This window comes from Epinephelus moara, chromosome 18, assembly GCF_006386435.1.
Source record: "Epinephelus moara isolate mb chromosome 18, YSFRI_EMoa_1.0, whole genome shotgun sequence".
NCBI lineage: Eukaryota > Metazoa > Chordata > Actinopteri > Perciformes > Serranidae > Epinephelus > Epinephelus moara.
This window is the reverse complement of record NC_065523.1, coordinates 33,681,703-33,694,671: the sequence shown is the minus strand read 5'-3', so window position 1 is coordinate 33,694,671 and position 12,969 is coordinate 33,681,703. Positions and strand designations below refer to the sequence as shown.

Sequence of the window (12,969 nt, the reverse complement as noted above, 5' to 3'; positions counted from 1 at the left end):
CAAACAAGCCTTGAATTACAATAAGACCATGGGTGCGTTGCTAAGCAATGGATCAGTCTTGAGAGTGACGGACTGTGTGTTTGTGTGTGCGCGTGCGGGTGTATACGAAGAACCGTGTGAGATGTTTGTGTGTGTGCATGCCTGTGTGTGTGCATGCCTGTTGGGGGCGTTTATTCATTTCCTTGCTTGAGCAGAGTGATTGGTCTAATAGCATCAGTCTCACAGGCTGCGAAGAGCTCTAAATAAACAGCGGAGGATTTACGCAGAAATCACAAATAGATGGATGGATGAATGGAAAGATGGAGGGAAGCAGGAAGGAGAAGAAGAGGGATAGGCTAATGATAAGAGATGGACAGATGGGACGTAGATCGATACGTTGATAGACGGGAAGAGAGAGCTATGTCAGGAAGTAAAGAAGTGAAAGAGTGAGATGGAGGGAGGACCAGCGATGGAGGAATGGGGAGAAAGAGGGGGCGTGCAGTGCTAATCGCTGGCTTTCTGATGCAGAGAGGATAGCATGTGGGACAGGCTCCTTGTAACCTTGGTAACAGTCTTGAAACCTTTCCTGCGGAGCATGTCAGGGATTGTTAAAGTCTCTTGTCCCTTTCTGGGCTACACACACACATACACACACTTATAGAGCAGAACTGAAGGGTTCAGCACACTTGTATAAAACCTTTCTGCTGCTTGGGGACCTTCAGTCAGCGTCGATGAGATGGAAGAGGGTTAACGGGAAAGAGTGCGAGGAGGAGAGCCTCATGTTTATTCTGGACTGCTTGGTTGAGTGCTGCTGCTTTTTTATTCCTCTCCATCTCTGTCTTTTGCCGTTGGCCCTTATAGTAAGCAGAATGGGTTTAACACTGTGTGTGTGTGTGTGTGTGTGTATAGTGAGGCAGTAGTGGTATGTTCACACGTCTCCTGTGGCACTAGACTAATAACTGATAAGAGCTGACACTCAGAGTGAGAGCTGTCACTCCATTCGTGTGTGTGTGTGTTTGTACAGTATGTGTGCACACGCGCTTTGTGTTCAGGCTGTGGCCCAACATCATATTTTTAGCTTCTCCTCTCATTTTGACATGCTGTGTTGTGTCATCATTATATAGCCAGTGTCACCTTGTCTTCTTCCCCTCTCTCCTCTGCTGTCACCCACTTTCCTCTTTTACTTTCCTCACCACATTATTGCTTCCTCTTACCTCTCTGCTATCTGCTGTATCTTCTTTCGCAGCTCATTTTTCTCGTTAAACGAACACTTCACTGACAAAATTATCATTTAAATGTCAATTACTCACATTACTTACTCTGAATTTGTGAAGGAAAATTTGTTTTTCTCGCATGCCTCCACGGTAAACGAAGAATCTAGAAAACTCTTGATGAATTGTAATTAAAGAGACCTGCATTTAACAACATCGAAACTATATGAAAACATGTGTTTACAACCTCTCACACGCCTCAGCACGCAGTGCAATCCAAGTCTCATTTATCCAGTTATATGCTCGGTACTTCCCAAATAGGCAGCCCTTTTTGACGGGGAACTAACACTGACTGCATATAATAATGGACTTACCTACTATGACATCACCTATTGGTTTGTGGACTACCGTTTTGAAGCCTTCAGTTCAGCATTTTGGCTATCGCTATGTTGTGGGTTTTTTTAAGCCAGAGGTGATCATATTTGGACGAGAGGGTGGATCTGACTCAGAGAGTGCAGCGACAACTCCCAGCCTGTCACTCAAAGCAGCCCCTACTTTAAATATGCAAAATTTGGGGCCTTGATAGAAGGTGAACAGGTGAGTTATAAGAAAATTCACCTCTGGTACAGTTCTCATGAATGTAGAGCGTAACAACGAAGACCAAAGGCGTTTTTTGCCAGGTTGTGAACATGTTTATTTATGCTGTAAAGGTGGTGTTACATCGGTGTCTATGGGGATTGACTCAATTGTCCATACGATGAACGGCACTTCTGCATTGGCTTCATTTTTCAGCCTTGATGGTTGCCGCTTGAGAACTAAACGTGAAGTGAAACTTATCTATGCTGTCTTCAAAGCTAGACTCCATTGACAAATCGTAATTTTACCTCGCTGAGTCTTTAAAGAGTTGGTTTGGATTCACCGAAGTCACACAATAGCACAAGCAAACCTACTGATTGAGGCAGTGGTTGACCAGCAGCTCCTGTGTACGGCAAAGTAAAGTGACTGTTTTTGTCAATGGAGTCTGGCTTTGAAGAGAGCATAGATCAAGTTTCAGTTTCAGTTTAGTTCCCGGTCGGAAAGGGCTGTCTGTTTGGGAAGTACTGGGCATACAACTGGATAAAAGAGACTTGGATTATACTGCACGAGTTGTGTGACAGTTTGTTTAACAGATGTTTTGATATAGTTAAACGTTGACCTCTATGACCCCTTTGTTTTCTGAATCTTTGTTCACCAAAGGCATGTGAGAAAATAAAGTTTTCTTCACAAATTCACTGTAACACAGGCTGAGTATTTGATGTACAAATGGTCAGTTTGCGGGTGAAGTGTTCCTTTAATACATACTTCATGTGGGATCAGGGTTTAAACACTGAAGGAGCCACTAAACATCTTTGTCTGTGCCTCGTCCCATTACAGATGAGGAGCGAGGGGAGGACCGTGGCCGTCACCATGACGACAGACTGCTGGCCGGCCGGCTGGAGCGTGAGCAGGAGAAAGTGCTCAGGTAAGGAGTAATTGTAACCTTGTTAACACAAGTTTGAGTGGTTGCCAATGGAAATAGTGTAAAAAGTCTACTGTTGGAAAATATGAACTCAGTGACATTTTGTTCAGACAGTATACTTCTGAACACACAGAATAAATAAAACTGACTTGTCTCCTTCCAGAGAGTCCAAGGAGCTGGCAGAGTTTACTCAGATGCACCCTACGCCGCTGTCTAGCGGCCTGACACCCAGTATGATGACTCCCAGTCTCATGACCCCCAACCTAATGGTGACAGGAGGAGCTGCCCTGGCAGGGGCGGGGCGATGGCCTCCAGACCCCTCAACTCTGACCTCTCACCCCTGGATGCCTCGACCTGGAGCTCCCCCAGTGTGGCTCTCCGGCTCCCCATACAGTATGTGGACGTACATGTGACTGGAGACACTTACAAGCATATGTTTAGATGTTCCCAAAATTGCAGTCAACATACCTTGTGACACCTTAGTGTGATGGTTGAAGTCAGGCATGTATTTAGTGATTTCAAGAATTTATAGCAGGAGACAAGTGATTAGATGTACTTTGAATTCTAATCGGCTTAATTTTACACTTAATTTTTGAGTCATTTCCGAGCTAAACGCCAAATATTACCAAGTTTTCATTTCTCATTTGCTGCTTTTCTTTTTTCTATGTGATCGCAATCTGAATATCTGTTGGCTGTGGACTATTTCTTTTAGACGAAAGAAGCATAAACAAACACCCACATGCATGATAAATGCAAAATTTCCCTTGTCAGAGCTGTATGACCTTGTATTTTCTTCATGTGAGCTGACACTTCATATGTCCCCTAAGGTAGAGTGACAGATGTGGACAAGTACAGCTGCACGCCACACTAAGCATTAGGAGTACAGTAGCTTTTGCCCTTTTCACTGAGCATTATGTCTTACTCTCTGTCAGCGGAGTTATCCAGCCCGGTGCTAAAGACTAAAGAGTCTAAATCAATTCAACCCCAGGACGTGGCGTGCTTGCAAAATTCTACATGCATCCGTGTAGCCTCTCACGATTGGCGCAGCAGCAAAGGGAGGTGTTGTCTGCCCGTCCAGTGGCTCATTCAGCCGCAGCCTCTAGGGGTCAAGTTCCACAGACATTCCTGATCTTTGCAGGACATTCCTGCTCCTCCAACGCTCGCTTGTCCAGAAATAACAGCATCAAGACGCACAGACACACACTCACATACTTATGTGAGTTTACACATAACTGTACACGCACAACATCTGAAAGTATGGTACACACACACGCAGGCGGAGCTCCCCATGGGACAGCTCTGTCTAGACACAGAGGGCAAAAAAACAAAATCACTCAAAAAGCAGCTAAATTCAGAGAGTGCTTACTGATATAACCCCACTATGACTTTACCATGGGTACTCTGGCTGAAGTATGATACTGAGTTTATGTTAGTTTTAGCTGGGAAAATGTTTTTTTTCCTCTCAGTCTCTAACATTTCACACTTTCTCTTCCCTTCCCCTCCCATTCAGGCCTGGGTCCTTCCTCACTCCACCAGACCCTCCCCCCAGGCTACCCACCCTCTCTGCCAGGCTCCATACCCCCTCCCTACCAGTTTGCCAGGGACCCACAGTCTGGACAGCTAATAGTCATCCCCACTGAACACCTGCCACACTACGGTATGAAAGCTGCTCTCTCTGTATAAGTGTGTGTGCATGTGCATCAATGAAATCTAAAGTATGCGCACATGATGCTGGTTTGCTGATTTTATCACTTATAAAATTACTATTTATTGCGTTTTAGCAAAAAGAAATCATCACCGTTTTCATTTTGAAACAGATGTTAGTGTTTGTAATTACTATAAACAGATGAGACCATATCCAATAAGAGTGACAGCCTCCATATGGTGGCGTGGACTGTGTGCCAGTAGTTTTTGCTTTCTGCTACTGTACAGCACAGAACAGCAGGGTGCTGTGATGCACTTTAAACATGATTATCCACTTCTGGAAAGTGAAAGAGAAACTAATATGAAGCATCAAAATAGAGCAGTTATTCCAAACCAAGGGGTACTTGTACCCAAGAGGTACTTCTGGAGTTGGAGAGAATCTAGATTAGCTCAACTAATTTGGACAAAATATAAATTAATCTTTGATTGAAAACACATAGCCTCATATTGAGTCAGCTACAGCACCAATCTTGTGATTAAGAGTGTGTAAAAACTAGTTATCAAACGAGGACCTATCAAAGTCTGCACAGTTATCTAAAACTAATAGATATGGATGATTTATAGTGCTGGTTTCAACATAGCAGAGTTCCCTAGTCTGCAAGGTGTCTTAGTTATGACTTGTTTGACGTGTTTCTGTTTCTTATGTGAAGATCCACAGTGCTCGCACGAGGCAGGGGAAAAGTTGGAACAAAGTTTCAGAGAATACAAAAAAGAAAACAAAACAGCAGGCCAAGTCCTTCCAAAAATACATCTCATACAGCCCACTACTGACTAGATGTCCTATTTCTGTATATTGTCACCGTAAAAACCTGTTATTATTCACTTTAACACTGCTTAACACGGTCAAAAACGTAACGTAACACAGACTTAAAGTTGTCTGTACACAAGACAACAATCTCCTTTTGTCATTCACACAAAACTGCCTTATGGCATCACACCTGTGGTAAATAACTTATGCCTCTGTTCTAACATAGAAATTAAGTAAACATAACCTTAGCAGATTCCACTACTACACACTTAAAATAATATACAGTGCAAACTTAAGTAATATCAGAACCGATATGGTATCATATGAACACAGACATTTTTACCATAAATAAATATATGTTTAAATGGCTCTTACATTGTTGAAATAGTTAGCTAAATGTAATGGAAACTGTTGAAAATAGTTAGCCAAAAGTAATCATAAACCGTTGAAATAGTTAGCTAAAAGTAATGGTTAAAGAGTTGAAATGGTTAGCTAAAAATAAAACGGTTGAAAAAGTTAGCCAAAAGTAATCGTAAACCATTGTAACAGTTAGCTAAATGTAATGGTTAAAGAGTTGAAATGGTTAGCTAAAAATAAAACGGTTGAAATAGCTAAAAGTAATGGTTAAAGAGTTGAAATGGTTAGCTAAAAATAAAACGGTTGAAATAGTTAGCTAAAAGTAATCATAAACCGTTGTAACAGTTAGCTAAATGTAACGGTTAATGAGTTGAAATGGTTAGCTAAAAATAAAACGGTTGGAATAGCTAAAAGTAATGGTTAAACAGTTGAAATGGTTAGCTAAAAATAAAACGGTTGGAATAGCTAAAAGTAATGGATAAACAGTTGAAATGGTTAGCTAAAAATAAAACGGTTGAAATAGTTAGCTAAAAGTAATCATAAACCGTTGTAACAGTTAGCTAAATGTAACGGTTAATGAGTTGAAATGGTTAGCTAAAAATAAAACGGTTGAAACAGTTAGTTATAAGTAATGGAAACTGTTGAAATTATTAGCTTAAAGTAATGGCTAAATGGTTGAAATGTACGGCCTCTGCTGATCCAAGTGATGATAATGCTAAAACTAAATCAAACCTAAACACTGGTTCATTTTGTATGTAAAAATACACCCTGAGGGTTGTTGAAATGCAGTCTTTATTTTGAGAAATGAAGCAGTAACAATGCTGTTAATCACTGGCTCATCCCTTCAACATACCATGACAAATGTAAATGCCAAAGGGTGCTACTTAAACAGCTCACTTCCCTCTGCCCTCCATCGCTCCACAGGAGGTGATGTACTGGAGCGTGGAGCCCCGGTGTGGTCGGGGGTATACGGTACAGGCAGCTCGCTGCAGCATGCAGCCCAGCTCCAGCTCCTCTCCCAGCAGCAGATGCTCCGGCAACAGGAGCTGCTCATGATCCAGCAGCACACAGCGCAGGTCCTGGAGCTGCAGAGGAACGCACAGCTAGTCGTAAGTGGACTTTGTGTTGTTTAATGTGCACGTATTCAGAGATATTTACATACCAACACATGTATACATCCACCTACGTATCCAAACAGAAACATAAAACATAGCGGGTCTTTTATGTGCATTATGTCCTTACAAACACACATCATATCAACAATGAAAACATATGGTGGTTTCTGGCACTGTAGAGGAACCTAGAGCTAGAAATTAGATATATAATATTGCATACACACACAAAATCTCATTCTACAGCAGGGTGGAGAGTTAAAGCAACAATACAAAGGACAAGGCTATTGTTAAGGTTATTCTATATTCTACATATTGTCAACAAATCCCATGAAAAGACCAGAGCCAATAATGCAGCCACATCTCAATACTCTGTGATTTTCCTTCTCTGTCTGTGACACTCAGCCTCAAACCGGCTGCTCCCTGCTGAAGACTTCAATCTTTAAAAATGGGTCACAAAGCCTCAGTAATTTCCCAGAGATGATGTGCGCCCTTCACATATTTTTATGTCATAGTAAAGTTGTATAACACGTTCAATAAACAGACACTTACACAGCACATCCTGCAGCTGCAGTAGAATACAGTCCAGGAAGTCTAAACAATGCAGCCACACACTAATATTTATACCCTGTAGTGTGTCCCATCACACACACACACACACACACACACACACACATATGAAGCCGTCTCCTCTCCTGTGTTTCAGGAGCGTTTAAAGGCCAGCGAGCACCGGCCAGAGCTGGAAGACAAGGCAGACAAGCGGAACACCGACCCCAAACCTCGCCCATCCTCGATATCTTCCCCATCTCCCTCACCCATCCTGCACCCCCGCAAACCTCCCCCTCCCTCTCGCTCGCCAACCCCGTCTACCTCCTCCCTCACCCCGCTGCCTCCGCTCCCGTCACCAGTGACCACCCTCAAGTCAGAGGAAGGCGGGCAGAGAGTGTTGTCTCACCCGCCGACGCCCCTGCCTCACCCGCCGTCCCCCCGCTCAGCCTCTCCGCCACCGTCCTCACCACGGCGGCCTAAACTGGAGGCGGCTGAGGAGGGGGAGGTGGGACGGAGGGAGCAGAGAGAAGGACAGAAGCCGGCCTCTGCTCCCTTTCAAGGCATCTACTCTGGTGAGTCTGGAGGAATTTAACAACTGAACATTCAGTCATTAGAAGTTTAAAAGACTTGTTTCTTTACAGGTATTTTTGTCGCTAAATTCCCAACCTGTGCACATAAATGTTTTATAAGCTTTTTGGTCTTAAGACCTTTTGTGTTATCCAGGATTTTTGAGATGTTGGGGCTTATCTACTGTGTGTCTGATACTTTATGAGCTACACTGGACAAACATGAGGCTAGCAAAGTTTTAAGTTGTGATCTACAGACTGAATCTGACTGTGTGTGTACAGTAACTTCTGGTTTAAAAAACCCTTGCGTCATGTACATAAAATGAAACAGCTGAGCAAACGCTGCCTGAATGGCTTAGTTTTTAGCCATCTAAAAAGAGGCTTACCTAAAAAATCAATATTAGTTTAAGTGTGCGGTTTATTTAGAATATTTTTACCTCTTTACCTTTCTGTCAAACAGCCCTCTGTGACAGGTATTGAAGCAAACACGCTAGCAAACAGGGATTTGCACAAATGTGTTTCGTCAATTAAATGTTGCTAGCCTCTCTACTCAAAATTAAACCTTTTATTTAAGACTATTATTAATGTATGCAATTGTGTTCACCCCTTGAAATTGCTTATTATTGCTTACTTCGGTTATTATTTTCAAACTGTTTTTTTCCCCACTAAATATTAGTTGTTAGCTTTTATTAAGTAAGTTGCTGTCATGTTTTTTAGAGAGGTTCATAATACACGGTGCACAGTGTCACACATTTCAGTAGCATTTAAAATACAATTTAGTTATTAAGAAATGTAATTAACAAAATCAAAAAGGCCCATATAATATAACAAAATATTTTTTGGACTGCGTTTAACCTTTTGGATTGAATTGTGCTTAATTTTGACTGTTTTATTTGAGTGTTTTCTAACTTTTAGAGTAGTCGACTAGTTAGACTTAATTATTATTAGACTTAACTAACTTAAACATCAGTGAAATTAGTTGTTACGAACATACCGACTAGCAAAGCAACACAGTGCCTAACATAAGCGCAGCAGCAACATCAGATAAGTTGGACCACTGCGTTTCATTATATAACTTTAAACGTTACAGTTACAGCTGAAAATGACAACAGAAACGAGTACGTTTGCTGATTTCACAAATCTCTGCAAGGGTTGCAAGGCTATTAACTGTATTGCAGAATTACTACAATAACTATAAGTCAAAATGACCCTTAGAAAAATTACAACGAAAGTGTTTTTTTCAGTTGAACGAACATTTTATTACTATTAATGAAACTTGAAGCTGTTTTTTAAAATGGAAGTATGTGCAAAAAGTCTCTATTTTGAAAGAAACTAAAAAAAAAAAGTTGAGCTTCTTCGTCCAGTTGCATTTTTTTCTTTAATACCGTAGATACGCAAATGTACACGGTATGATAATCGTCACAGTGTACCTTAAAACTGGTGTACCACTGCACCGCTAATCTCTGCCATTGAAATCAATTGCCAGTTGTCTACCTGGAAGTGACTGTAGTTGCTAACTTGAAGTCACGACGGGTTGGTCTATTAAAGGATCTTTGAGCAATGAATTAATCTGGCCTGTTCATAATATTGTGTTAATATATTAATGACTCTAATTTCTGTATTTCTGTTTTTGCCATGACAGATCTCCCTCCAGGTTACCCTTACCAGTCCATCACTGCACCTTTCGGCTCACCTTTCCCCCCTTATCACATCCCAGCACCCACAGGGGCAAGCACAGAAGTTGTCCCACCCCACCGCTCCCGCTCTCCCGCTCCCGCCTCTGCTGTCCCTTTGCCTTCAGCCCACCTCCATCCAAGACTGCTGGACGCAGACATCAAGCCACAGAAACTAGAGCCGTCAAAGACAGGATCTTTCCTCAAGCAGGAACCAGGTGTGGAGCAGCCTCCGCTTGACATGACGCCAGAACCTTTGGGTCCTCTTCGCCGTAGCTGCAGCCCTGTGCTACCCAGCCAGGACAGAGAGGAAGACGGGAAAGCCCTGAAGCCTCAACCTCAACCGCTACCTCTGCTTGTCCCTAGCCCTCCACCACGACAGGGTGAAAAACTGGAAGAAGTCAGGGAGGAGGAGAAGGAAGGAGGGCAAATCAAAATGGAGGTTTTATCTTACTCCTGTCAGGCAGCATACCCCCTGCCTCCTCCACTCACAGAGGCTGAGCCTAAACCAGAGGTCATCAAGGATGCAGAGCGATATCCCCCGTGCATCGCCGCAGAATCAGACAGCCAGAAGTCTGCTCAGATGTGTACGTCACTAGAACAAATCACCAGCACAGTGTGTGAACAAGAACAGCCAGACACTCCAATCAACGCGCACACTCCCAGTCAGAAAGAAAGTGTCACTGAAACTCCTATTTATCCGCCTCCCACCTCCAAATCGCCGCTCCCGCTGGTCATCGGTCCTGAGGATCCCATGGCAGGGATGTTTGCTCTGCTGGCAGCCAGTGAGATGGCGCAGGCCCGCCCCAACACCCCACCTGCCCCGACGCTCATACCACAGATAGAAAACCCTCCCATGGGTGCAGACTGTGCTGGCGCTCTGGAGATGGTGGCGCTGGAGGGGATGGCCTTGCTTAGCCAGATGGCCCAGCGAGAGATGGAGCACATCAGCCAGGAGCAAGGTGAGTAGATCCGAGGGGGTGAGGGGAATTAAAAGTTGAAATTTAAAAGATTAAAATTAAGTCTTATTCTCTCATCAACTCTTTTATATTTCTCTAATCTTTGAATTTCCTCTGCATCCCATTCAGATCTGACGTTAGAGGGTCTGGACTGTCTTCTCGAAGCAAGCAGACAGATTTTGTTGGAGGCCATCGAGAAACAGTCCCACATTGATCTGCCCAGAACGCTGGACCCCAACAAGAAGTACAGCTGGAGGCAGAGGAAAGAGGAGCCGGTAAGATAAAGAAAACTGTCGCGGCCACCCAGAGCTGAAAATGTGTCAGTATGTGAAATGTCGTGACACTTTTCTCTCTCTCCTTCAGCTGTACAGTAAAATGTCCATGGACGTGTTGGACGCAGTGGAAGTGGAGTACCGCGTCCGCCTGGCTGAGCTGCAGAAGACGTACAAGGAGAAGCAGAGAGATCTGAGCAAGCTGCAGAGACGCAGAGACAAGCGGTGAGCTCGCGTAGTTTACTGCACGTACAGGATGAATTAATTACACCGCTGCTATAATTACACACACAAATATGTTCCCACGTCTCCACCCCAGACAAACACACCTATAACTCTTTTATGCATGTGTCAGTGAGCGGCAGCAGCAGGAGGATGAGAGGCGGAGTCTGACCAGACGGGGCAGAGGAAGACCCAGGAAGAGGAAACTCTTGGCTACACCTCCCAAACTGGATGGCAGGCCTGGAAAGTGAGTGAGAGCTCCACCTGGCATGTGCTTCTGTTTGAATGTTTAGTTTTTTGGCAGTGCAGAAACAATGCAAATATTCTGATGTCTCAGGGTGGGTAGGACAGTGCAATACTCTGAGGACTCTGAAGCCGGGGAGGGACAGAGGAAGAGGTTCCGGGTGTCCAGAGAAGAAGAGGAGATGGAGGCAGGAAGTGGTGGAGTGAAGATTAAGAAGAAGAAAAAGAAGAAGAAGAGCTGGAATGACCAGGAGCCATCCACCAGTCATGCTCTGGAGGTATGGCCACTTCAAAGTGCATTTTTTAATTTCGATTGCAGTGTTAACATCATTGTTGGGATTAATTAACAAAGGTTTTTTGTGGTGTTTTTTATCAGGTGTTGAAGGCGAAACGAGGCCACGTGTGTGAGCAAGAGCAGCTGGCGTCAGACCTTGACCGAGCGCTTTCGCTCTCGCAGCTCGGCTCGCTCGGCTCGCTTGGCTCGCTCGGCACATCTCGCAAACTTACCTCCAGCTCTAAATTAGACAAGTCGAAGAGCAAGTCTGCGGAAAGTCGGATGAAGCAGCGCGGCATCCTACCGTCCGCCAAAGCAGGCAAACACAAGATGGCCACCAAGGCTTCTGCCTCAGAGACCGTCCGGAAGGTGAAAGGTCAGAAGAAGACTGCTATGTTCTCTGCCATGAGATCAGAGCTCAGCAGCTGCTCCAACAGTGAGTACCTGACACACAACAGCTTTATATAACTGATGCTGTCAGAGAATAGAGTCAAAGTACTACAGATAACAGTAACTCAACAGTTTTATACATTTCCAAAATACAGAAAAACACCAGACTTATCCTTTAAAATGTAACTTATAGGTTAGTTCAGTGATAAAAGTACTCTTACCTTACTTAAACACTTAACACTATTACTGTATGGAGAACATTTTTTAACTAACCTGAGGTAGAGTAGTCGGGTGTAAATCACTACTTGCACCACAGTACAATAGTATATCTATTCTTGGGACAACAAAACAATATTTGATGACATCACAAAGTCTTCCACGATACAATTTTGATCTAATTCAGGGGCCTGTGAACAATATGAGATTATATAATCTGCCCTTATAACACAGTCGATTGCAGAAGAAGCTGCTTTTGGAACAAAATAACACATAGATTGTTGTATGTAATGACAACCTGTTAAGTGCAGTAAAGTTTACTTTAACGTGACTCCAATAACGAACAAAATACAGCTTAACAAAAAGAACATTCAACAAAATTCAGCTCAAGAATAACTCAAAATTCACAGACTGCACTGTGAGATACAGAAAAGCTCGCACATCCAGATGATGAACATTTGGTGCTGGACAAGAGATCATGCAAAAGACAGAAAGACTGAGTTCACACACTAGACTATGCTGCCTTTACATATATTTAATTTAATTACCACAGAGGTGACGTTTCAAGCTCAACGTTCGCCATCCGTGTTGATCTCAAAGCGTCACCTCAGTGGTAATTAAATTAAATAATTGTTCATGGGAGCATAGTCTTTCACATTGCATAAATTAGCCATGCAACCAGCGGACATTTCCTTTACTCGTACCTTGACAAATTACATCTATTATGTATATGTTTTCTTATTCACCATTGGTTTAGTTCAATGCATCTCCTGACAAAACAGCACCGTTGAATTTCATCTTGCTTGCACATTTTTTCAGCCTCAAATTGTTGAACGAGTGCAGCTATAGGCGTTTTCGGACCGCACTTCATGTTGTGTCCAGAGCGCTGTTTTGAGGAACCCTGAGTGAAGAAATAGTATGGTGATTGGGCGAACACAACTTTATATTTTATTTTATTTATTTATTTATTTATTTAAGAAAAGGGACAGTGTGCAT

The 12,969-nt window shown here is 43.1% G+C and overlaps 1 protein-coding gene across 1 annotated transcript in view; it reads left to right on the top strand.

Moving 5' to 3' along the window:
- Positions 1-12,969, top strand: part of tnrc18 (trinucleotide repeat containing 18) — a 73,709-nt gene that overhangs the window by 33,771 nt on the left and 26,969 nt on the right. The window contains exons 6-16 of the mRNA XM_050068482.1: positions 2,604-2,691; positions 2,852-3,081; positions 4,199-4,345; positions 6,422-6,606; positions 7,316-7,730; positions 9,367-10,359; positions 10,486-10,631; positions 10,720-10,853; positions 10,984-11,097; positions 11,188-11,371; positions 11,470-11,803. Coding sequence (XP_049924439.1) covers positions 2,604-2,691; positions 2,852-3,081; positions 4,199-4,345; positions 6,422-6,606; positions 7,316-7,730; positions 9,367-10,359; positions 10,486-10,631; positions 10,720-10,853; positions 10,984-11,097; positions 11,188-11,371; positions 11,470-11,803 — 2,970 coding nt within the window. The remainder of the gene's footprint in view (positions 1-2,603; positions 2,692-2,851; positions 3,082-4,198; positions 4,346-6,421; positions 6,607-7,315; positions 7,731-9,366; positions 10,360-10,485; positions 10,632-10,719; positions 10,854-10,983; positions 11,098-11,187; positions 11,372-11,469; positions 11,804-12,969) is intronic.